The sequence below is a fragment of the Engystomops pustulosus genome, chromosome 4 (genome assembly GCF_040894005.1).
Source record: "Engystomops pustulosus chromosome 4, aEngPut4.maternal, whole genome shotgun sequence".
Lineage (NCBI taxonomy): Eukaryota > Metazoa > Chordata > Amphibia > Anura > Leptodactylidae > Engystomops > Engystomops pustulosus.
In genome coordinates this window covers 160483314-160510985 of record NC_092414.1, presented here as the reverse complement: position 1 = coordinate 160510985, position 27672 = coordinate 160483314, and the positions used below count along the sequence as shown (strand labels likewise).

Below are 27672 nucleotides of genomic sequence, written 5' to 3'. Positions count from 1 at the left end.
GTGGAGCGTTGAATTTTGTTGTCTGGAAACTGTAGCATTACTCAGAGTTCAACATTCTTGGTTGTCGGGGTCAATGATACAAGATCGTCTGTAGCATATAAACTATTGCTGTGAGTTTCCACTACTTTTTAATTATGGGTAGATTTTAGTCTAGATCTGATGTGGGGGAACTACCGCTGTATTTATTTCATGACTCTTCTATGTGAATAATTTTGCTGACAAGTAGGATAAGGCCACATCATAAAGTACCTTTTGGACTGGAGTCAAGTGTGAAACGGTCACAATCCACATGAGTTCAGGATTACTACATTTCTGAAATGTCCTTAGTTGCCTATTATTGATGTCCTTTACAAACATTTTGTTTTCTTTGGAAGAGTCAAAAAGTGACCTAATGCTTTATCATAACTGATAAATTGTCTGTACTCTTCATAGTTTGTTCCAGAACCTTTTTTTTCATGTTCTTGTGCACTTGGATCTTCTCTCCAGATTGTCTGTCGGTTTTCTCAATAACTGAAACTTCTACACATAGCAAAGTTACCGTAAGTCACTATTCAAGGCAAAACTGCATATACCTTGTGACTTTACCTATCATTAAAGGGATTGGGCTGACTGCATGAGGCCGCATTCACAGGCTAAACTTGAATTTCGTTTAGAAGGAGGAGAAGCTTGTGATCCGGAACAAGCAACACGTGTTTTGCAACACATTAACGGATCTGTGTCCACCTAGCACTCCCCTCTAAACAGAACACTGCTAAGGCCCCTTTCACACTTGCATTGGAGATCACATCTGCAGTACAATGCGTTAAAAACTTACATTAAAAATTGAAACCTTCTGAGACTAATAACTCTTTCATACTTTGCGTTACAGAGCTGTGTAAGGCGTCTTCTTTTTTTTTTTTTGCAAGATGAGCTGACTTTTACGTTGGCACCATTTTGAAGACTGTGTGACCTTTTGTATGACCTTTTGAAGGCTGGGAATCCGCCCTAAAAAGGGTCTTAAACCCTTCATAATTGTGGAGCAGGGCATTTAAGGTGTATTATATATGGAGATCTTTACAAATATTACTGCTTGATGTTGCGCTCAAACTTTTGATGCAACTTAAATCCTAACCACTTCCTATGTGCCACAATCCTTTCCTTTGTGTCTACCCCCCTATTCATTTGAGATGGGAGAGTGACTAAAATACATGTAGATTATGGCACAAGGCATGCTCAACAGTAGATTTTTTTTTTTTTTCTTTGGTGCTTTTTGTCTTGTTGATGTCAGCCTGGCTCTCTAGTTATACATAATACTGCAAATAGATTTTATAATATATAAATTTCAAGATACTGGACATGTCCCCGAAGGGCAGAATGATCAAAAACACCTCTTGAATAATGATGAATGAAGGTATTCACGCCAGATCCCTGTGCGCCTGATATGCAGCCACCAGCGTGCAGAATGTAGAGCCGGCTGCTGTTAACACACTGTCCATCACAAGTGTTTACTCTTGTAATGACAGTTTAACACATCTGGACTACATTCTGCTTTTTGATCTGGACGAGCAGATGCTGTCCACCAGTATCGATGACAAAACCATGCTCAGGGTGAGGAGTTCATCTTGGAATATTGGAAGATCCTTGTGTGTCGAGGATACAGTTTACTATTGCTTTATTAGAATGACCACTTTTATTTCGGTGCATAATTGTGCATAAACAGCAATGACTGTGGCATTGAAGGTCAGATGAGGGCGTCTGTGACTTTATAGACATCATGTTGTAGAAATAATGTATGCGCCATATTTATTATAGTGCCCAGAATTTATTGGGGGTTATTTATAACAACTTTCTACGCCAGTTTAATATTTCCGCCCACATGCTCCCTCCCCTGGGACATATGGGGGCGTCCCTCCCCTGGTTGCTAGCTGCCGCCCATCCGTGAAGTCAGAGGGAGGGACTGGAGTGTGTGGGCTGGAGAAAAGATACAGGAGCCGACATCCGATTGATTTTGAATTTCTGTCCCCGGGACTCAGTGTGGGAGCTTGGCAGGGAGTCAGGTAAAATACACTATATGATTATAGCGAACCTATACTACTCAGAAACATGACAAGCAACTATGCATTTGTCATGTTATGGGTTTTTGGAACGTAAGAGTGGTGAAAAATGGGGGTTGTGGTGACAGTTTCTCTTTAATGGAATGCAGCAGAAACCTGTGGATAAGGAAAATTCTATTAATATAGTACCAGTATCGGGTTTCTGTACAGTGACTGTAAGAGACTTGTCATGTACAATTTGTTCCTTTATGCATATATTATATGTGCACATGCAGAGACCATTTCAAATGAACACCTCCTAAGACCGGATTTCCTGTACCTGATTTTCTGTTCCACAATCCATCTAACATGTAAGATTACATTTTATCCCCTTCAGAAAAACACAATTAAATCCAATGGTAAACCAATCTAGTTCCAAGTCCTTCATTCAGATAACTTTTCTGTGCTTAAAGGGAACCTGTCACCAGAGACCTAATTTTCACTAAAGACTGGTTACAGAAGTCCATTCCCGCACCTTTGTGCTCCTGTATAGCTCCTCCCTCCCCCACTGATGTCAGCTCGCCACACTATGAGCTCTGTGAAGGAGCAGGAGGGGGGCCAGGAGCTGAGCAGTCTTCAGCACAATTATATTGTACTGCAAATGCTTAGAGAAAGCAGAAAGGCTTATTTGCAATGCAGTTGTAATGGGTTTCTGTAACCTGTATTTAATGAAAATGAGGTCCCTGCTGACAGGTTCCCTTTTTAGCAATTTTTTATTACTTTATATTTTGGTGATTTTTAGATTTTATTTATCTTGTTTTTCTGATTGATGTAAATTTGGCTTTGGTGGCCTTTTGGCATTTGTGGTGCAGGTGTGTATGTGTCCTATACTGTAGCTAAGGCACACTCCATCGCAGCACAATTGAGGTCATTGTTTAACGCTAGCATTCCTGCAAAGACGAGATACTAAGCAGCGAGCATGACATCTGGGAAATGGATCCCAGGTGAGAGATTGGAGCCATGTTGTTCAAAGACAAGGCTTTGCATCTGCTTGTCCTATTTATTTAGTCTGTATTGGCTCTTTTCAGTTCCTTCCTAAAAATGTGATGAAATGTATTGTCACTCAGTATTTGAAGTGCAATACACCGCCCCCTTCTTTTGGCAGAGAAGGGCATGCAGGTCTTGTCCTCTCTTAAGTAGGTTTTTTTTCTCTCTACCTAATAATTCATTCATACACATATCAGCCATAGCGTTAAAACCCCAATAAATTGGGTACAGTTGTATCTCTTGCTTTTACCCAGATCAAATGTTACCGTGCTCTCACTGGACCTCAACAACACAGTTCAATTTTCTATTACTTGTTGCGATACAGACGTAGGGGGCACTCGGATACAAAACCGTGTAATGTGTAAATATAACTTTACTATCAAGATTGTATATGATAAATAAAGAGAAAAATAACTTTTACAGACCATGTCCGGACAACCTCTGAATAGAGTAGCAAAAGATAAGTTTTATTGGAATATCTAATGTACAGTATATAATGCCAGGAGGACATGAGGACAGATGGGGCCCTACTTATGGCCTAATTATGTATACAATGGTTATATTTAGATGATATTTATTTGGTTACCTCAGTTATAACCTCAGTTAATGTTAATTTGTCAAGGATATTTTGTCCAAAGAGGTAGTATTAGATTAGTATTAGATCTACTTTATCTATTTTTACCCAAGGAAATGGTATACTGTCCCAAAGAATGGCATTCAATATAATTTGGGGCATATAGGCTATAGATCCCAAGTACAAATAGGTTCTTAAGTTCGCAGCTGTCCGTTCCCCCTTTAGTCTTTGTATTCATTGCATTAAAACCTTGCTAATGTTGTGCACAACACCATATATCAAGACATAGACTCCCCAAAAAGGTGTAGAATTGTGACACCAAAATGGGTAACATTTTGGTCCTGTGTGAGTAAGGTAGGGCCACATGGAATCGGCTGCACATCAGATGAGGCTTGAGAGACACTAACTTTGTCGGGTCACACGGTTTCATTTTTGTACGTCCTAGCTACTATATACTAGGGCTGAGCAATTGATCGAATTTGTGATTGGGTAGAGAGTGGGGGTAACGGAGGGAGAATGAAAGGTGGAAATACAGAAATTGTAGAGATAAGGGCATACTGTGCATCGGCTGGTGGGGGAGTGATGGAGTATTAAGCTGGGGCAACGTAAGGGGGTTTCCACATAAAGGACATTTACCCTCTATTGACAAGTAGGGGATGAATATCTATACATGAGGTTGCAAGTTCCATTTAAGTCCAAGGATTACAGGACAAGTTATGAGTTGGGGCTCTTTGACCTGGTGCACCCCTTGTCTTCTGCATTGCCTTCTAGAGTAGACAGGAAGTTCAAAGAGAAGCCTGTGATGATATCTTCTGTGTCCTGGTAGTTTTTGGTTATGGTGACACAACTTTCATGACTACCACCATAATCCCTAGCTATGCAATCTAAATCTTTTCATACACTTAAGATGTCGGTTCGTTCTTTTAATTTCACCATAAAACTGCGTGACCAAACTGGCTGAGTATGCATGTCTATTCATTGGTGAGTGCGCATTGTGTTGCTATAATAGGTATGGTTGGCAGATGAGTTTGGTGGCCAACTATTATCTAATCAGTATTTATATAGCGCCATCCTATTCGGCTATGCTTTATAGATTCTGGGATGTGTTTATGAATAAAATGTAAGAGTAATAACAAAGGCGTATGTAATGTGTATGCCCCCCCATATATACCTATATACGGCACCCATGTTTTCTAGCTTCCTAAATGGTATATCCGCCTAATTATGCAGTACTACATCCTCACTGTAGTACTACCTGTCGCTGTAATTGTTGGATGTGTAGATGTTTGGCGTTTTGAAGCTAGCATTCATTAGAACATATTGTAGGATACCATTAAACCCGATGACAACCATACTAAATACGGTACATTTTATCCTCACTAGTATCTCCTAAGAATTTTTCAGCTTATGGCATGGATAGTGAAGAAGCTAAACACTGAATTCCATAAAAAATAAGTTAAGCAAGAGAGAAGAAACCTGAAGGAGGAGGAAACTCCAGCCAAGTCATGGTACTGACACTGTCAGCCCTCTGTGGGGAGTAAAGGAATGAATACCTTATGTAACCCAGCGATTATACCAAGTACATGGTGGTACTCCTTAAATAAACTTTTTTTTTTCGTGTCTTAGGTATGTTTGGAGCTCTGCCTTATGTTTAAGTGGAGCAGAGACGTTTACGGATGGTACAAGTCATTCGGTGCTCATTAACTCCTTGAAGGGAGGCTTATTGCTACGGGCGACTGTAGGGTATACAGCTGATGAACATATTTCCAATGTAAATACCTCTGTGTGTTTTTATATGTGTACATATTTTATTCTTCAACTCAGCAACTTATCTGAATAATGTAGAACTATCGTACCACATCAAGTTGTATGATCACAAACCAGTAAATGTCTCCTGCGTCCGTGTTATTAGTCTGTCTCCATACACAAAATTCTCAGGCCTTATCATTTAACCTATAAATATTTGCAAAAACGTTTAATTGGAAACTTTATCAGATTAGGTAATCATATATCATGCAGAACAAATCTGTTAACAGCATAAAGACTGGCATCCAGTTACAGTGATATCATAAATCTAATCCAGCATCTGTGGATAGCTAAAATGCTATTTGTTTCTGCTCACTACAGCGTTATCCATTTCTAGTTGGAATATATATATAATTTTATTTTTAACACTTTGGTCTTATTTTTGTGCAGTACCTATATCCTTTCAACATGCCTTTTAGGAGATTTCAGAAGATCTGGCTCCTCTGGATAAAATTGGTGACTAAAATGGGGGTATTTGTCAAGCATAATGTTCCCTCGCGATGGATATATGAAGGAGGGGAGAAATAATCGACTTTATCAAGGCTAGTACAAACCTTGATAAATACCCCCACAACTTCCATTTTAATGGTGCTTACTATCTTGAATATGGTGTCCCAGCTGCAAATCACAAGTCAAAGTCCAGTGGACAGTCCTACTTGGCTACTGTTTGGCTCACCTGTATATATTTACATACAATGGTGGCTTAGCAATTCTTATCCTCCTCGGAGCTTAGATGTCATTGTGTAATTTAGATGTGAATGGGAACTGGGAATGGAAAGAATCAAAAACTTTTCCAAAAACTGTTTTACACATTTTGTAATATTTGCAATAATTGTAATGTATATCATTATATGTCCAATATAAAACTGGTTCTTCACATTCTGTTCTGTTCTGTTTTGTGTATGACTACCCTAACTAGAGTTTGACTTTCAGTAGGTTTTTTTAAATTAAAGTTTTAACATGTTTAAATTGGATATGTAGCATAAAAGTATGTCATAAAAGCAATAGGACAAGTCCAGAGTATAAGCTTGGTAAGCATAAGAAAAAAAAAGAAAATAATCAGCTCTAAAAGGTTGTGGGAAGAAAATTTTGTCATGTAGATTGATTTCAAATATCTGCTCTATTAAATGACTTGGGACAAACTGCCTGATACCACCGATAAATGTGACAGGTTCCCTTTAAACAGGTGCCTTTAATGGTATTAGATGACCATAGAAGCCCCAGGCCAGAAAGGGGGATGGAGTCATGTAAAGAGAGCACATCATAAATAACTAATGTAGCATATTTGTCCAGAATATGAAATGTTAACCCATACTGTATCGCTCCTTGTTAAAGATACTCTGCTGTCTCTTGTATGTTATAATGAGATCTATCTGCAATTGTCAGCAAGTAAAGCTCGCTCTACCAGAGGAATGTCTCCTGCTATCCGCTTGCAAAGTGACAGTACTGTGGATTTAGCCGTGAAGTTAGAATGTCTGGATTAGGTCACTTAGCTCCTTTATACTTCGAACCAGCCACAACTTGTACTGCAGTGACACACATCTGCTGACTCGATGGATCAGCGCTTTAAGCTTGAGGCTGACTGGTGGGCCATGCTTGAAAGCGTTTTGGCATGTGCTGGTGCCTGCATTTTTCACCCTTGACTTAAAGCATATGCTTCATACAATTGAGACAGTGTTAGCGTGTGGGTCCCAGGCAGCTTCCTACACATCTGGCAGAGCCTGGCCCTCCTTCCAGGTGAATCATCTCTCCTGGGAGGGTGGCTTCCAGCACTGTGGCATCTGCAGAGTGGCAGGAAGTGTCTGAATTCATCTGAAAGTGATTTCTATCTACACATGCTTTTCCAATTTCATCAGGCCCCGTTCTGCTCCATTCCAAGTGACATGATCAAATACGGCAAACAAAAGAAAGATTGATTTATAAAAAGTTTCCCTTTGACCTCACAGACTTTTGAAGGAACTGTGAGGGCAAACTATTAAAGTGTAAAAGTTTTGCTTCCTAATGAAGGCCTTGAAAATAATGTAAAGCAAACATTTGTGCATTTGTGACCTCGGCAGATTGTTTTGAAAGGGGTGTGTGTTTCTGGTTTGCTTGCTTTTTCCCCATGCTGTTTCTCTTCCATCCTCCGGGTTAGTCCTCAGGATGCTAGAGGTATGTCACAAAGGAATTTTCTCATCCAGATCAGATAGTTATCAAGATTACAGAAGTTTGTCTATAGCGAATATCCAGATACCTCCTGCTGTGTTATAGTCTAGTAACCTTGTACTATAGTTATAGATGTTTCTATACTGATCTACCTGATATTGATCTAAAACGATATGGATAAAATTATTGGATAGACATCACAGAAAATGAGAATTACTTCTGGAAACTTTTTTTTATAATAGTAAAAAGTTGCAAAAACAGCAGTAAACATCCAAGTTTATTTTTATTAGGCATGTCCATGGTGCAGTTCACTCATCGCAAGGCAACAGGAACGACGTATCGAATGTTTGCACTGCATAAGATAGGGCAGGTCTTTGTAGTGGGGGCAGCCACTTCCTATGTATATTGATTATTAGCAGTACCCACCCGCCAATGTCAGACGGCCACAAGCAATGACCCATTGCTTGTAGCCCACAAAATGCCACTTTTTTTTTTTTTTTCTTCATGTGTCGCATTTTAATAAAAATGACATGCAAAATACATCTAACAGAAAAGAAGAAACAATTGGGACATCACAAAATACATCTAAAGAGGTCCTAAGGGTGAAGTCACAAGGTGCGTTCATGGTGCGTTTTTAAGTACACTGAAAATGCATACATTTTTACATGTTTTTCCATGCGTTTAGCTGGTTTGACTCAGTTTTTGTTCATTTCTGCAAGTGTAAGCCACAGTGTTAAGATTTTCACAGCTGCTGAAACTGTCATAAATGAATAAAAACTGATTTAAACCAGCCAAACGTATGGTAACATGCAAAAACGCATGCATTTTAAAGAACTTTAAAAAGGCACCAATATGCAGTGTGTTACCACAGAGGTCACAGAGCGCACAGGGGCGTGCCACGGCCAGATCGCATATGTGCTTCTATTCCTGTGCCCATTGATTCCGTTTCTAAACTAAGTCAAAGCTGTATGTGTGATTTTTGACAGTCTAATCATTTGGCAAGATCCTACTCTTATACTTGAACTGTCTTTATGAATTTTGCAACCTTCATAGGGCTCACAGTATGGTTGAAAAGACTCGTGTCCGTCAAGTTCAACTAAGGAAGGGATGGGATGTAAGGTAAACCGATCTATATAAGAATATAACCATCAACTACAATATACACATGTATGGTACATTGAAATGGGCAAAAGGATAGCTTCACATCTGATGTTTGTCCGATTTCACGACTGACGAAATTGATCATTTTTATAGGAACAACAAACAGCTGGATTTCCAGTCTTCACTGACTTACCAGGATAATATCTGATTATTAGACGTGACAGACCCAGCATGTAGCATGAATGTACAGACTCTGGTCTTAATTCTAGTCAAGCATAAGGAAGAAACAGTATCCAGGCCATTTTCTGTAACAAGGTTGTAGAATGCAGCAATGTTTGGTTACTAAAACCTGGAAATAGGAAGTATCCATGACAGAACATATCACTTCGGTTACACCTGTAGGTTAGGGTAAGTGAATAGACTAGTGCAGATTTGTACTCGACACTTTTATTCTGTGCCAGATAAATCCTGCTAAATGATGTATGTAGGGTTATTCAAAATGTACCAAAAGCTCCAAAAACTGGGGTTGGATGCCTGTTTAGTGCTAAATTTGCCCCACTGTGTGTTACTCCAAATCTGAAAACCAGCTAACAATCCCACCATCCTTTAGCAGATGGCTTTATAGCATTCAATAAGCCAATTGTATACTGTTGTCCCCAGTTATAAAGGAGGATAAGGTAAAAAAAAATTATTATTATAATTATTACTCGGTACTCTGTTACAAATGGTTTTTAAAGAAAAAAAAACTGTTTAAAGTGTTTTTCTATGAATTTCTCTGCGGGACTGATGGGGGTTTGACCACTTGGAGGGTAGCTTTGAATGGAATAGCAGACTGAGCATGTGCGCTACAAGTCCATTCATTCCCTACAAGACAGCTGGAGGTAACTGAGCAAAGGCTCTGGAAGTCCCCAAGAAGTGACTTCAGCAGTTGCATTTTAGGGACATGGTCCCCCCCTTCAAAATACGGGTCCAAGGGGCTTGAGCCCCACCAGACAGTTCTCCCGTATTGGATAGGTGAGCACCTAAAATGGTCAGAATATTGCTTAAATATTTGATAGTACAGTAGTGGTTTACAGTGATTATTTTTGAAATAATGTTAATAAATAGAAGTTGTACGAGATCCTGGAAACATGTGTTCTGCAGCAGGGTTTGCCTGTTGATCACAGTTTAGCCTACCTCAGATGTCCACTTCTGCAGAACCACTTGGGACGAAACCATGTCAATCAGAAATCTGTTGTAAGAATTCCTCATAATCTTGAGGGACTTGGACTAGAGAGATTGACAACACATGTTCCCAGTGGGTTCTGCCATGCAGTTGTCCAGCCATATGTGACTGTGTGTGGCCCAGTTAGCCTTGTCTAATTTATTTTCTTGTAACCTCTACCCAGAGTATGTCTAGTCTTTGTGTGGAATCTGCCTAGTGCATGCTTCTCTTATTCAATACAAAAAAAAATAATTTGTATAAACTTTTGGCCGTTTAGTCGATACATTTTCCAGTCTTTAAAATTAGAAGTTTAATTTTATTTTTTCTTTGATTCTTGGTTACTTGGCAGTCCCTCTCCTGCATTTAAACATGTTGTTCTCCTGGGATGGATAAAGCCCTTCTTCTGTAAAAGAATCCTTCAAGCTGTCTGTCTCCCTGACCCCTATGATTATGACTACAGAAGTTCTGTCATGGACACAAATCTTAAAACGAGTGCATCCACTGGAGGCCCAAATAGAACCAAGCTAGGGGTGCATCTGTACCTGCCAAATGTTATGCTGGAGATACAGTAAACTAATCGGGGTGCTGCTTTGTGATGGGGAAATGTGAAAGACTTTATAGACTGTAGCTACATGGTGCATTAAAAAAAAAAGATTTTATGCTATTGCAATTTTTACAGCTGAAATTCTTGACATGATATGAAAATGCATTTAATTTTTTTTGAAATTTTTTATATTTCATCCAACTGTTTTTGTCTAAACCAATGCAAAGGTGAGAATGAAGAGGGGTGAATGGTGTTTGCTTTTTGTTTTTCTAAAAAGCCACCACTCTTGTTTATGATCTGTGACAGATATTGTAACCTATTTACTGAGCCGCATTCCCAGGCATTTGCATTGTGTTTCCAAATGGTAATTAGCGGGCCGTTGCCACATTTAGACAGTCTATTGCCTCCTTCGGTGCAGCGGCGAAACCTCTCCTTGCCTGGCAGTTAACTTTTTAACTGCTGCGATCAAGCACAAAGTACTGCAATGTGTTGTATGAGGGATCAAGGTATCCCTTGTGTAAGTCCCCTAGTGCGACAGTAAAGAAAATTTGGTAAAAAAAAAAAAATGAAGGAAAAGTAAAATCCCCAAACTTGCCCTTAGGCCTCATTCATACGCCCGCCTGTGGGGATGTATATGCATCTGCAAATTGGCATGATTTTAAAAGTTGATTTCAAAAGTAAGGAGGCCATGGATAACAAATATAAGAAGATTGCCACAGTCACTGTGCCTGGATCTGAGTAAGTGTCCATGGTTTATCCATGACTATGATGGTAGACTTCTGTTAAAGGGGTATTCCTACGAAGACAAGTATCTTAAATTTTCGAAGGATAACAAAATAACCCACTCCTAATTCACTGTTATTAACAAAAATACAGCATTTCACAGATATAAGTGCAACCTGTCTATCAGTCCTGGTGTACACAATTTCAGTTGCTTCTAGACACGACCCTGTATCTTCTGACTTGAGGGTTGGCAGCCATCTTGCCTGAGGCTTCACGGCCTAGCCCCCCTGCAGTCTAGGACAGGGCTCACAGTGACATCCTGCCGGCAGCAGCAGCATGAGGAGAGCTACGAGCTATAGGCGGATAAGTTCTTTATCATAAGAGAAAGGGACCGCAGATCTAGCACTGTGTTGTGGAATAGCAGAGATGCAGAACTCATTGTGTGTAATAGACATTTCATGGATCTCATCATCTCGTGTATGTCTCATCTTTTTCTATGTGTAAGATACTAGTGCAATGTTCAGATGCTAAATGAAAGTGTAAATAAACCTGTACCATGATAATCTAAACACATTGTCAGGTCACAGAACTAGATGGATCATAATGTGTCTGCTTTAGAGTCCCCGCCCATACCCTGGAATATTACACTGACCATCACTGAGTTATAGGAGCTAAAACCGCAATAAAACTGACTAAAATTTTAAAAGTAAAAGGTTTAAAATGATCTTTATTGTGTTCGCCTGGCACCTGGCTTACACGGGCAAGTGCCGCACTCGCTGATCTCCATCAGCTCCATAGATTAATGGAGCAGAACGGTCATGCGCGGCTGTCTGCTCCATTAGTCTGAGGTTGGTCAGACCCCTCATTCTCCTGTGGATTGGGAAAACCCCATTAAGACACTGGTACAAATGATCACAAGACTACTGGGGGATGGGGGCAGTGTGCCTTATTGGTGGGGGGTGGGGACAGTGTGGCTACGTAGCGGGGAACATTGCGGCCACGGGGGAGGGGGGCAGTGTGGTTACTCAGGTGAGGTAGGGACACTGACTAGGTCTGACTACTGGGGGAGGTCTACTACTAGGTAGGTCTGACTACTGGGGGAGGCCCACTAAGGCTCTGTCACCCAGGGGCCTACTTAAACCTGTAACCGGCCCTGGCACTGGGATCAAGATGAAGAGGAGCATAGGCAAGTGTGTTTTTTTACTTTTTTAAAATGATAGAGTTTTTACTTTAAAGGAAATCTATTACTTTTTAAGACCTAATATTTGTGCACAGAGCTTGCCCTGTCGAGCCCTGAACACCTGCATGTCACTATACAAGAATGTCCCTACTGTTATTAATTTGTATGTGTGCCCGTAAGCTTCATCTCCTAAAATGCTTCCTGAATAAGAGGCTGCTATATGGAGGATGACTGACTGCATTGTTGAAAACGCTCACGTGTGTTACAACTATCTACATTCTTCTGTGCCTCTGGGGACATTTTTCTAACTTCTGTCTTTAAAAGTGCTTCACGCAGGGCTCATTTCTCCTTGGTGTAGATTTGTACTTTAGGGTGACATTAATCTTTGAACCTTTGAAAATGAAAATGTTTAATATCTTTGGCCTAGTTTCCCATAAATACTTGGGGTGTATGTGTAGGAACAGATATAAATGGTGCAATATGATCCTTTTCCATGCAATCTCCTTCATTAGAGAGTTGCTGATGGGAGCTGTCACTCAACAGCTGTAAACCCACAGCTCAAAGACAGCCACCTGTAGACACTTCTACAGGAACCGAACTTCAAGTCCACCCATCAGCTGGAGGGGGAGGTTACATCTTTTTGGAATTCTTTAGCACTGGGAAAAAAAATTCGGTAGCATTTTGACGTGCAGAACAGTTGCATATGATAGCACTTTTACACACAATGCGGAAGTGCTTTTTCATTAACTAAAAAGCAAAAATATATTCTATCCCTTTTAAAATGTTACATTCATTGTGACAAATGTAAAAAATGTCCATGACAATACTTTTGGTGATCTATTGGATCATGAAGGGGGTCTAAATCCTAATCTGTGACCTTAATAAGTTCTGGGAGCCATGAAACCAGTGACCACAGGGTCCTGTGACTTCAGACACTTGTGTGATACATATACACTCACTGGCCACTTTAGGTACACCTGTCCAACTGCTCGTTAACACTTAATTTCTAATCAGCCAATCGCATGGCGGCAACTCGGTGCTTTTAGGCATGTAGACATGGTCAAGACAATCTCCTGCAGTTCAAACCGAGCATCAGTATAGGGAAGAAAGGTGATTTGAGTGCCTTTGAACGTGGTATGGTTGTTGGTGCCAGAAGGGCTGCTCTGAGTATTTCATAAACTGCTGATCTACTGGGATTTTCACGCACAACCATCTCTAGGGTTTACAGAGAATGGTCCGAAAAAGAAAAAACATCCAGTGAGCGGCAGTTCTGTGGGCGGAAATGCCTTGTTGATGTCAGAGGAGAATGGGCAGACTGTTTGGAGCTGATAGAAAGGCAACAGTGACTCAAATCGCCACCCGTTACAACCAAGGTAGGCAGAAGAGCATCTCTGAACGCACAGTACGTCGAAATTCGAGGCAGATGGGCTACAGCAGCAGAAGACCAAAGCCCGGGTGCCACTCCTTTCAGCTAAGAACAGGAAACTGAGGCTACAATTTGCACAAGCTCATCGAAATTGGACAGTAGAAGATTGGAAAAACATTGCCTGGTCTGATGAGTCTCGATTTCTGCTGCGACATTCAGATGGTAGGGTCAGAATTTGGCGTCAACAACGTAAAAGCATGGATCCATCCTGCCTTGTATCAACGGTTCAGGCTGGTGGTGGTGTCATGGTGTGGGGAATATTTTTTTGGCACTCTTTGGGTCCCTTGGTACCAATTGAGCATTGTTGCTGACCATGTCCATCCCTTTATGACCACAATGTACCCAACATCTGATGGCTACTTTCAGCAGGATAATGCGTCATGTCATAAAGCTGGAATCATCTCAGACTGGTTTCTTGAACATGACAATGAGTTCACTTTACTCAAATGGCCTCCACAGTCACCAGATCTCAATCCAATAGAGCATCTTTGGGATGTGGTGGAACGGGAGATTCTCATCATGGAAGTGCAGCCGACAAATCTGCTTCAACTGTGTGATGCCATCATGTCAATATGGACCAAAATCTCTGAGGAATGCTTCCAGCACCTTGTTGAATCTATGCCACGAAGAATTGAGGCAGTTCTGAAGGCAAAAAGGGGTCCAACCCGTTACTAGCATGGTGTACCTAATAAAGTGGCCGGTGAGTGTGTGTATATAATAATAATGTTTGTTTCTCTTAACATTTGGAATAAATGTTAACATTCAAATAAATGGATGAACTCTTAGTACTGTCCGTTTTTTTGTTTTTTTTTTTTTTTTTTTTTTTTTTTTAAACTGACCAATTAGATTTTGTTGAAGTAATCGGTGAAAACTGCAGCCGTGTCGTCCTTTCTAAAAAAAAAAAAAAAAAAAATTGGATGGCACAAGGCTGATTTTTGCTGTTGTGTCCATTTGACCTTAGTATTTTTGCCTAAAGTTTAATGAATCCTAAACTGTATGTAATAAAACAGCCAATGGATGGTCTTCCTAAAAGTAACTACTAGGGTTGTACTCGTAGTGGTTTGAGTAGACCATAAACTGTACTTGTCTATATAGCTCCATGCTTTTGTCATAAAATGCATACTGAGCCTTTCCTTTGTGACCCGTGCCATGCACAAGCTGAGTTCTTTCTAATAAGTGTAATTATAATCTTTTGGTGCTTATAATCTTGAGCTGCTGATGTAAGGGGCGTAATGAGTCTGTTTTGATAGGTGAATGAAGGCTAAAACCCACCTTGTATTGTGTAGATGGGGCATCTTCTTTGTGCGCACTGTGTAATATCCAGCAAAATTAGAATTTTTATTTCAAAATAAAGAATTGTCAAAATTACATGCGGACAAAATGAGTCTACAAATTCTTAAACATCACTGAGCTGACAGTCTCTGAAACTGTTACCATAGCCTAGGTGTAGATTAGAAAATCCATCCAGATGATGGCAGTGGCCTTAAATGAAGGAAAGACGTATCGGTAAACCCAAAAAACCCAGTAGTAGTAAAATATTTTTCTGTTCTGTCTTTAAGCCTGGAATGTTTTACATTGTATAAATTGCATTTAGTAGGAACATGGTTTTTTAATGTAATTGTATATGCAAATTATTTTTAAATAAATTCTCCTTTTCACATGAAATGTAGCATCCGTAACACCAGCTGGTAAAAGTTCTAGTCTAGTCAAAGTAGACCAGTTAGACACGTTTGTATAATTTTAGTTTTTTTTACTCCCTGCACTGATACATCCTTTTTTTTTTTTTTTTTGGCACAATTGCCATATGCAGTCGGCTGGATGTAGACTGCACTAGCTCAGCGATGCTTCTTCTGCCCCTGGCATTGAACTAGTTGTGGCTGCTACTATTCCTCTGGAATGAGCACATGGACACTACTAATTACCCACACATTAGACTGTCTTTTTTTTCCAGAGGTTGTGTCACAAATTAATGAAGAGAGTAGGTGAGAAACATATGGTGCTGCACTGGTCAAATGCTTGGTGGTCTAGAATAACATGACATTTTATTTTAGGATAATGAAAATGAAATGATGATTTGTTATTGGAATATTATTTCCAGTCATAAATTTCCTTTTATATATCTACACAATACTTAACGAAACATAAAAAAGGAACATTTAATTTACTCTTATTTACCGTTACCAAATCTGTCTTAAAAGTTCTCATTTTAAGAACTCTGAAGTGAATCGAAACCTTTGTAGTTAAGGGGATTTCCAGGTTCTTCCTTTAGATTTGATGCTGCGGTCACACGTTGCGTTTTGTTTGCGTTTAACACATGCGTTTTTAAACAGCTGAAGAGGAGATTTGCCTAATCACATTGTTGTCAACATTGCATTTACAAAACATATGCGTTAACGTAATGTTAACACATTTGTTAACATTGCATTAACGTTTGCATTTTGTTAAAGCATTGTTGACAACAATGTAATTGGGGAAGTCTCCTCTTCAGCTGTTTAAAAACGCATGCGTTAAACGCAAACAAAGCACAACGGCAGGCGGGCAGGGGCACGTGTCGGCGGGGAGGATGTGTTGTCTACTGTCAGGGGGGTGGAAGAATGGGCGGCCGACACAGGTGGGCGGTTCTGTTTAGCACAGCAGACGTTACTGCTGTGCTGTTCACAGGCAGGGGAGGGGCCCGGGAGAACAGCACTAAATTCACGTCCATCCCGGGCCCCCAGGCAGCACAGGCCACGTAGCAACCGCTACAGCTGTTGTTACGCCACTGATTATAAGGTCTTAATAGATTTTTAAAAATATTAAAACCTTTTTGTATGGAAAACAAATCTTTGCTTCACCATAATCTGACGCGTGTATGTTGTCATTTTTTTTTTTTTCAGGGGATAAGCTGACATTTTGGGGAATGTACAACCTTTTGATCACCCATGATCAAAAGGTGAAAAAGTGAGCAATTTGGACATTTGTGTGCCATTTTTCATTGCAGCATTTACTTCCGGGAAGAAACTTTTTTATATTTTGGATAGATGTGGGTATTTTTGGATGGATGTTTGCTTGTGTATATGTGTGGGTTTTTTTGTTTTGTTTATTATTTGTGTTTTAGGGAAAGCGCGTAATCATTTTTGTTTTAATGTACTTCCAGAACCCCTAGGGTACTTGAACTGATCAATTATAGAATATATTGCAATACTACAGTATTGCAGTATATTGTAAGTTCATTGAATCTGTAAAAAAAAAAAAAAAAAAAAAAGCCTGCCGATGGTAGGCCCGCCATTACATGCATGGAACCCTTCGTTAGGGTCCTGGCTGTCATTGCAGCCCCCACTGCATTGTTGTTATGCATTGGCCGATTGCTATCACTTGGAGAACCACACACAGTACCTTTTTTAGATGTCTTTATGACTCAACCCATGCGATTAGAGTGATTTTTCTAAAAAAAAATAACTTTTATTGTTTCAATAACTTGGCTCAAGAGAATTCCCTAGGATGAGGTGAGGAGCAAAGTTGATATCTCTACCCACAGCCAGTTTCACTCTAACCCCTCCTTCCTGAGGTACTAGTCAATGATCTAGCAGAGCCGAGTAACACAAATCTGTTGTGAGGAGGTGGCGAAGCGTGACGGTATACTGCAGCTCCCTCCCCACCTCCATGACTGGAATAATAGAAGAATGGTGTCTTTAAGCCCATGGATAGTCATCAGTGAAACCTGTACAAAGACATCTAACCGGTACGGTGTGTGGTTTGTGGGGAAGTTACTCTCTTTAAGGCGTTAACACCCATGATCAGTGCCAGCTGTGGGTGTATAATGCCGCTGTATAAGCCCGCTTCACACATCCTTAATGGACATGTAATGTACAGATGTCACATGCTGTTAAGGTGTGGAAGAAGTGCGTGTCCTGGTCAGAACTCTTTTTCATGGAGGCTATAGGTTTTGTTCATAGCAGATGCCAGACTGGTGCAAATTGGCCATGAAAAATAGAGGAAAGCGAACAGTGTTCCTTGGCCCCAGTGCGCCATAAAAGTAAGGGGTTGTTCAGTAATTGATATCAATGGTCTAGCTGCAGCAATGAGACTGATGCATGGCAACGTTCTACGTCGTGCAAATGCAGGCCACAGGCATTTGACTCTGACCTGTGTAGTGGCTGGAAGCTGAAACTGCAGTCTCTGCTCCTGTAAATGTACAAAAATGGGTTTTTTTTTTTTGGTTTTTTTTTTTACAGCATAGCTATATCTTAGAACTGCAAAAAAATAAAGTTTTACCAGGTTTAGCAGTGGGGATAAATGTTGCAAGAAAGACTGACTAGTAGTACAAGCAGCACCAGCAGATTCTTTACCTGGACTCCTAAAAGAAGTATCCCACAAAGTGGCAAATTGTATGTCTCCTAAAAGTAGATGTACTTGCTATTCTGAACATTATTATTCATTTTATGAGGGTCATTGGGTCAAATCAAACCAGAACTCCTGTGACCTGTCAAAGTAGACAGGAAAAGGGCTGTCATGACGGCCTTCAGCACATAAAATCTGTGTTCTCCGGTTTATGGGCAGAATTCTTGTGTGTAAAATGTATTTGTATTCTGTTGTAGTCGGTGGTGATAATAATGATGACGAGAATTGCCAAGGGGAATCTGATTCAGAAGTCTGAACTTCACGAGAGATGTATCCTAGGTATCTGCAAGTCAATTGCTTCATGGACATGTACGGTACATCTCCTGGTGCATAAATAATCAAAAAAATGTATAATAAAAACCAGTGTCATCCACTACCCAAACAGTAACCTATTAAGTCTTAATACCCATGTCACACTGTGCTCTGTAGTCTGATATTTTCTTGTAATAATTAATATTTTGTAGTATCCACAAATGTTTTAACTATTTTTTTTTATTTTTATATGTAAACTACAGCACACTGCTCAGTGTAAACAAGCTTCTAATAAGTTCTGAATATGTGGCATTTCTGGGCAAGTAGCTGCTGTTTAATGTACACAACCTGCTATGTTTCTTCGCAGGAATGCCTCTGATAAGGTAGCCAGTGTCCATAACACGTTCCTCATAAATTCAGAATGATTTTTTTATGTTTCTTCACAAAGCCTGTACAGAGATGCCATCGGTCACAGGTGTACACAGGGGTACTTTTTTATTAGCTGCCTACCAGATGATTCTCCTCCTTCTATTTATTAGTACCAGATGTTTTTTACCCATCCTGAATCAACATAATTTTGCAAAGGCACATTCTGTAATTGTATATTTGCATTCCCAACTGTGGGAGAATTTCTAGATTGAAAACGAATGGGTAAAACAAAGTATAAAAGGGTGCTCAAGCCGTCAAGTGGGAAGACTCCAAGATTCCCTATGTCTGGTATCCTTACTGGAATGATCAGCCTAGGAGGGTCAGTGGGTCGAACCTGTTTGATTATAATTGAGAGCTGCCAAGGTACCCTTTAGGTACACGGTATTGTACCATTGTGTCTGGTATTTCTGCTCTTGCGATATGAGACGTGATGTAGGTCCAACGTTTATGAGAAAAAAGGCTACATGGGGGACGTATATTCTCACGGCTGTTGGGGGGACGTATATACGGCCCGCCATATACATGTCGTATACACTTCCCCCATTGGCCCTCAACGGGTGTACGGAGCGGTAGAGCGGTAAGGTGCACCGCACATGCAAAACCGTACTGTCGGTACCCGGGGAAAAGATGGGACATGTCCTATCTTTCCCTGTAATATGCAGCCTTGTATGTATATTGAGTGGGACGGGGCAAACAGCGTGCTGTGCTATGGTACGGTGGGCACAAGTACGTGTGCATGCAGTCATAGCCTGTTTTTCTTGGCGTAGCGTTTCCAGCCTATCCAAATGCTTTTTGTGTGTTTTACTTCCTCTAATGTTGGTTTGGCTCGGGAGATGCCGTTTTTCATGATGCATCATTTTGCCTCCAGAAGAAATGTCAAGTCTTTTTGGGGGCAAAGCATCTCTTGTAGCATCTCCCTCTTCTGCATGGAAGACTAAGAGTACAGGGCCTAATGGCAAGTCTATTCTTTAGAACATGGAGTGTGTTCCTTTTTATCACTTCCCAGAAAGCCTGTAGTCGCTTGTATTGCCAAAGTCCGTGCCACTGTGATTTTCAATATTAGAAATGCTAAGTTTTTGAATAGGATTTAGGAGAAAGATGACTTTCTGTCCAGGTTAGTGTGATGACTTCCAGATCATCTACTGCTTCAGGCACAGTTTGGTCACCCTTATGTCTCTGTGACCCTTCCTAACCTGCACTGGTCAGCAGGCTAAATCTTGTGTCAGTATTGTTTACTTGGCTGAGACTGATGGCATCCAGGTGGACCCTTCAGTACTACTGCCCTGCACTGCTACTTTGGAAGTCTCTTTGTGGAAAAAAAACTGCTGCAGCCAGAGAAGTAATAAACATTGATCAAATATCATAATCTTAGTCTTGTTCGTGGTCCATATTTTGTTTTTGTCTTTGCGTAAAATTATTTGTTGCCTTCCCTATACCCAGAAAATTCCAAGGCTTTTTTCATTCTTCAGTGGACAAACGTCCCTGTCCTTGGAGATTTATTGGACTTTCTTTGTAAACATTATTCCATTAATTCCATTAAATGGCCTGTCTACTCTAAACCCCTTTGACCTTGACAGTCCTGTTGAAGATGTTGATGAGTGAACATTCCTACGAAAGATTCAACCTACATAACCTTTAGTACCAGCCACATCACCGGTTTTCTACTATAAGTAATTTCATCGAGCATGTAATGTGAATATCAACAATAGAGAAGAGTATATGTAATCTTTATTAATTACACACATAAGAAATATCTAAAATCTAGTAAATCAAACCCCACCAATTACTCAAATTACCATTAAAAGTACATTTATATGTATAAAGCAATACAAATCCCTATACTGCATCTCTATATAAAGCAGTATGTTATTTCATATTGCACATGACCATTTTTTTTTTTTTTTTTTTTAGAAGTTACTTTGCTGAACAGGGTCAAGTTTGGTTTTATATATTTTTAATTTTTTTAAATTGTACATGCCTAATAAATCTAGTTTAATTCGGACCATTATACATATCTCTCTTCTATTATTAACACACCATTTTGATGTGTAGCCGACCATTGTGTATTGGTTGTGGTCTCCCTACTCATGTGGTTTTATTTTTTTTTACTGATCTATCTAAAGGTACCAAGTGATAGGATTTAAAGTGGTACAAGAGCTGTGTGTGAAGTGATAAGAAACCTAGGCTGCATTAGGAGAATACCTGTGTACCTGAGTGAAAAGAACTTATCAAGATGGTGGACAACCTAGAAATGGCACAACCTGGAAAGAGCCTTTTATTAATATACTATTAACTATTATTATGTATTATTATTATTTTGCTGGTGCTGCATTATAAAGGCAAACAAAGGAATCTGCCGGAGAGCATATTATATAATATATATATATATATATATATATATATATATATTTTAAATGATCAAAAAAAGCAGATTATCCTTGGCTGCTGGCAATGAAAAGGTTAATGATGTAAGGAGACTGCGCTAGAAATGATCCTTGCTTTCCTCTGTGATGCTTCTGCTCTAGTAGTTTATTTTGTGTTCCTCAGAAGACGGCTCTGGCATGATTAGTGAATCTTCCTGTTTTCCACCTATTCCACACTGCTATCTGCACTTCTGAAAACATCACTGAAGTTGGAACATGACTTGAGGAATGTTGTGTTTATGTGTACTCTTGGCCTATAGGCTTCTTTTAATTGGATGCAACAGAATACGGATCACCATGTAGATGGATATCTTTGCAGAGCAGAGAGTGGTGCTTTTGCTCACATGCATCTCTAGTAAACCATTAGGAAAAAAAGACGTTTTTTTTAATTGCTAAACTTCTGGTGACAGACCAGACTTGCCTGTTAAAACTTGTGTTGCAATTTATGGATTAAAAGCCACACCTCTGGGGAACATCCGTACCGGAGCTGTTTTTGATGTTGGAGACTCTGCATGTTTAAATTTGGTGATCATCTTTACCAGACCAACGTTCCTGGTGACAAGAATTTAACCCTACAATGTATGTCAGTTGCCAGGTTCACAGGTGGGGAGCAGGAGTTATAGTGTAATGTATTAATGCTGTAAAATAAGTGTCTGAACACAATACAGACGGTCCCCTACTTAAAGAGAACCCGTCATGCAAAATAACCCCCCTAAACTAAATATATTTTCATAAACTGCCATTAGAGAGCATTGCCTCTATCCCTTCATTGTCCCTCTATATGCCTGTAAACCTAAGCAATGAGGTCCTAAAGCTGTATGCAAATGACCTGTGAAATGTCCAATGAAGCATTAGCATATTCAAGCTGTCCACTCTATTCATGAGTGGGAGGCACAGCCACACCCCCAGTGCATGACTGACAGCCTGTATAATGGAGTGAGGCTGTATAATGATGTGCTTCCTGGTGCTGGCGCCCCCTGCAGCCTGTGTGTGCATGTGTGTGTGTGTATAGGAGAGATACAGCAGCTCCAGGCAGCCATGTTATAGGAGAACATGTCAGATTCATGTGTAGCTGATGTCTGTGTCTCTCACCTGTATATTAGGAGGATGCAGCATGTACTATACATTACACACAGACATGAGCAGGGGGAGGAGAGGGGAGGGGTAACAGGAGTGACATCACTGCCTCTGACCATGTGACCAGCCTCATCTATATGATAAAAAATAGATGATTTTACAATGAATAATGTATGAAATAACTAGATAAAAGCTGGGATGGGATCCTTGTGAGCTGCTCCAACAGGTAGTAGTGACAGGACTAGTGACACAGACCTGATGACAGGTGTCCTTTAAGGACACCCGACTTAGAGACGACCCATAGCTAAAGATGGACCCCTCTGTGACCTGTGGTGAAGCTCTCTGGGTGCTTTACTATAGTCCCAGGCTGCAATGATCAGCTGTAAGGTGTCTGTAATGAAGCTATATTAATAATCCTTGGTCCAATTACAGCAAAAAAAACTCCACTTGTCACTGGGGCAAAAATTTTTTTTGTCTGGATGTACCATTATAAAATATTCGACTTGCATGCAAATTCAACTTAAGAACAAACCTACGGACCCTATCTTGTATGTAACCCGGGGACTGCCTGTAATGAGGACCTGGAGGTGTCCCATGTAAATGAAGTGGTGAGCATACTGTATGGAACCATTACTCCATTGCCTCCTGCCAAACTGCTGATCCAAATGTCACATGAAAGTGAATGGATTGAAGGGAGTTCATCTAGAGCCCTTAAAGAGGACCTGTCACCCAATTTATCAGCACTAGGAGCTGCTTACTAAAATAAGCAGCTCCTAGTGCTTGATCAAACGCCGCAGTGTTAGAGTGATAGCGTTACCGGAAACCTCCAGTAACGCTATCAAACACTGCGGCGGGGTACAATGTAATTGTCGGACAGATCGCAAAGCTGTCCGACGTATTCATGAGGGGCGGGGTTAGGGCGTGGCTAGGGGCGGTGACTGCCGCCTAGCATGCGGCAGTCAGTGCCGACCTATGGAGCGAGCGGGGCGGTCCAGGGAAGAGGCAGCACCTCGGACCGCCCCCTCATGAATACATCAGACAACTTTGCAAGCTGTCCGATGATTACACTGAACCCCGCCGCAGTGTTTGATAGCGTTTACTGGAGGTTTCCGGTAACGCTATCACTCTGCGGCGTTTGATCAAGCACTAGGAGCTACTTACTTTAGTAAGCAGCTCCTAATGCCGAAATTATGGGTGACAGGTCCTCTTTAAAGGATGGGGTTGGACTCCCCACAATCAGAAACATATCCTGTGTCTAAAACAAAAAGGCCTACTTGCTCAAAGCAACAAATATGCATTTTCATTCCCAATAAAGACCAAAAAGAACACATTTTTAAGAGAATATTCGGTCTTGCTTCATTTGCATATCACTTGTAAACCTTTGTCAGCCACAATCTTAAAGTTCAGAAGTCACGTCATCTGTTTGTAAGAGCGACTTTAAATTACCCTAATAAACAATTACCGGTATGTTTTCAAGCAGGTTGGCACCTTCTAGATCAGTGGTTCTCAACCTGTGGGTCGGGACCCCAGCAGGGGTCAAACAACCAAAACCGGGAGTCACCTAAAGCCATCAGAGCTGCAATTTTATAGCGTTTTTACTGCAAATCGCATGGTTTGGGGGTCACCGCAACATGAGCAACTGTATTGCGGGGTCACAGCATTAGAAAGGTTGAGAACCACTGTTCTAGATCCTATTTCTTTCTTAGTCGTGTTTTATGGTATTATCCTGAAAATCAACTTTGTCATGAGCTGTAAATCGGTTGTAAATCAGACTTGTATATGGTCAAGGAGGCGGAGAGTTTAGCAATGCAGTCCTACCCCTTTTTAGAAAGCCTCCTCTGAATGCATTGGCGTCAATTGTGGCAGAGACTTCACAACTAGCTCTCTAAAAGTATGAGTGTAATATGTCAATCACAGCAGAGGGGCCTCCTGAGGTGAGGAGAGCTTGACTTTGGTATTAAACTCTTTCTGACTTTTGTGACTGACGTGAGATATATAAATTGGTTCTATACAAAGTTATTTACCAGATACATCCACCACACTGGGCCCCAAATAAATATGATCTTGAAGGTGCAAATGTGATTGACAACCTACTGGTAGTTGTTTATTTGGTCTTTTTCTGCTGACAGGTTCCCTTTTAAGACCATATTGCTCTAAATATTATTATTGTTTATAATAATCATTTATATAGTGTTCTCAACAAGCATTTATAGGAACTCTTGTACCAAACTGTCAAATGTCATTTCCTCGTTTGTTGGTTCATCGTATTTGTTATTCTACATAAAGTTGCAGTGATATTGTCACAATATTGCCTATATAAATAGATATGTGATTATCAATATGGCCTTGCTGTGTGTTCCCTGTAGAAGCCACAGGGCCTAGCCATCACTACTAATGCATGAGACTGTTCCTGTTTGGACTGTTGTGGTAATCAATTTGTGCCCAAAGGAAAGATTTGCAGCGTTATAATACATTTTATGTATTTGTCCTCCATCTTGGATTGGCAGAATGCTTACTGTATGGGCTGTGTAAATTGCGGCACAAACCAAAACCACACGGCCTGGAATTGGTGCTTTTTTATTTAGATTTCCGATGCACAAAAACGACAAATTTTGTCACGTTTTTTTGTTTTACGTTAGGACACACCTTTTTATGGTCACATCCAATTTTACAGGGGATTCTCAAAGTGTCTGAAAACCTTTTTTTTGCAAAAATTGCAACAGAATTCTGTCGGAAACAGATTGATGAATATGACCCAATGTGGTCTTGCCATCTTAGGATGTGGCATTTACTCTGATACAATAGCTACTTAAAGCCGATGCTTAGGATAGCTGATTGTAAGTTAAAGTAATCATTAAAGGGGTATACCCATCTGGGCAGTCACATTTAATTTAATTCATTTGTAAACATTTCTTCAATTGGATGTTATAAAAATTGAAACTAAATGAAAAACTAAATGTGAATGCCCAGACAAGAATATCCCTTTAAGGGGTCTTCTGATGGGGTGGATCAGTAGCACCCAGTAGGCTTGAGGGCAGTAAGAATTTAATCTCTCTTTTAATATATGCCCTGCTACTATGGTTGTGAAGTCTGGGCTCCTTTTATCTCTTAGGGCGCGTTCACACGTTCCGCTATCGTCGCGTTCATAACGCAACGCTAGCGCACAGTGGGCGGGGCTCGGGCCGATCGCATATGCGTTTCCCGGGAAACGCATGTGATTAATAACCCGATCGCATGCGTTTCTCTGGAAACGCATATGCGATCGCCCCAAACTCAGCCCCCTGTGCGGAACGTGTGAACGCGCCCTTAACATACAGGCCTTGCCTAGAGAGCACTGATTCACTAATCGCTGGCTTTTTCTGTGACGTTCCTTAGCTAGTGGGTGGGTGTCTTTGTTTAATCCCCTGTGTATGAGAAGGTATCAGAAAGTAAAAACCAGCAGGGAGGGATCACTGACAGGTGATCATGGGTTTGTTTTAATTTCCGACAGCGTATCAGTAGTTTTTACTCATGGAAAACCCCTTGAAACGATTAAAGGTAGAAAAAACTGTCCTAAAATGCTATACGGATTATTTACACAGCTGCATACCCATACGGAGAAGAGTTTTAGGGTAGGAATTCACTGACTGCAAGCAGAGATACTTAATATAATAGTGAACGTTAAAACAAAATAGAAGTTATTTGCATAATAGAAGGTCCCTTTTGTAGCTCTTAGAAACAACAGGACCATGTGGACAATAAGCAAAGTCCTTATTGTATAGAGTGTTTTGGCTGCTGAGGAAGGAATGTGATATTTTCCTTCTTGATGGCTTCTTTAATTTAAAACGGACACAATTTGGGCAGAAAAGTCATATGGAGGAATGTTGGAAAGCTTTTCTGTGCACCTTTTTCAAAGGTACAAATATATGTGTCCTTAGGTTGTAATCTGACTCTCACTTGTACCCTTCAATTTTCATAGCCTTCAGCAACACTAAAGTGCCCCATAAATCCCTTGAATGGCTCACAATACTAGGATGACTGTCTGTGATGTTAGAGCAGCACTACCAGTGTACAAGACGTGCAACCCTGTCATGACCCTATCCTGAAAGGTATTAAGTGGGGCTTTCTGCTGCTCTCCTGGGCTATTATCAGCTCACTCAAAGTAAAGATTTTTGTCTCTGTTTACCTTTCCTAAAAGAGACCTGTGTTTACCACCTTCCAATGCCTATCCGCAGTTCATGGCTATGTTCATTTTAAGAACGGAGGGGACATTGGGATGTGTGAAGCCAAGGTCAAAAGTCTCTGAACTATTTTGCAGCCACAAGTACAAACACTAAGACCATATATCAAAATTAATTACTGCAAAAGTCCTATTAAAGGTCTATGACAAAATAGAAAACAATAGTCGTGGTGGTAAAATCGTCGCCAGTTACTGCCACGTTCATATGTTAAATTTGAATTGTGTTTTGAAACGCAATTCAAGCACTTTGGGTAGGGATTACTCCTGAACACAGATATGTTTAGACCTAAAATTGTGCGTTCAGGTACTAGCAATACTTTTTTTTTGCCTTGTTAAGCACCAAAAACACATTGCTAGTTCCCCAATGCATTCTTTTAGGTCTAATCCAATCTGTATTCCTCCCCGATGCATTTGAATTGTATTTTTAAAACCGAAGCCTAACAAGTGAAGGCTGCCTAAGAATCAGTGAATATTATATATTGTGTTAGTTTTTAGACCAGTACAGAGCAGAACGAGACCATTCTCTGCTGGGCCAGCTTAATTCCTGTGCCTGATTATATGTGGTGCAGTATAAGACTGGCGAGTCCTACATTGCATCTCCTATTAGTTGGTCTACTTTGCTGCGCCACAATATTGAATGTTTTGGTTGCACATGCTACTTTCTGGCAAGGTCATGCCCCCTTTTTTTTTTGGACAAGTTGGGAAAACTGTGAAAAATGGTCTAAAGCCCTCAAATGTGGTGCACAACATTTCAAGTGCAATTTTACTCCACGATTCTGGCGTAGACAGATTCGTACATCTCCCCCAATGAGTTTGACTTGGGGCTTTATAGCAACATGTATCACACAACGTAACTATTGTTTCTGCATTGCAGCAGAGTGAGAGCTTAGAGTGAAACAGAAGTGCACTGACCATCATTAGATGAGATGTGAATATCACATTTTTGGAAAATTCATGACTGCGTTTCACATAGTGTACCTGCTGGTTGGTAATGGTAGCATAACGATATTATAACGTTATGGAATGGAAATTTCCTCAAATTAAAGTCTGATCAAGTGGATTTTGGCTTCCTGTTTAGAGGGAGCTTGTATCCGTTCCTGTGCATGAACCAAAGCACAGAAAATTGATTT

General features: G+C 40.4%; 1 protein-coding gene across 4 annotated transcripts in view; it reads left to right on the top strand.

Moving 5' to 3' along the window:
• Positions 1–27672, top strand: part of BNC1 (basonuclin zinc finger protein 1) — a 64524-nt gene that overhangs the window by 16454 nt on the left and 20398 nt on the right. For 2 of the 4 annotated variants that reach the window (XM_072148335.1, XM_072148334.1), the window contains exon 1: positions 18396–18421. The exons of the other annotated variants lie outside the window; for them this stretch is intronic. In XM_072148335.1, the coding sequence (XP_072004436.1) occupies positions 18411–18421 (11 nt within the window). In that variant the 5' untranslated portion in view covers positions 18396–18410. Of the gene's footprint in view, positions 1–18395; positions 18422–27672 lie in introns of those variants that run through there. 4 annotated transcript variants of the gene reach the window in all.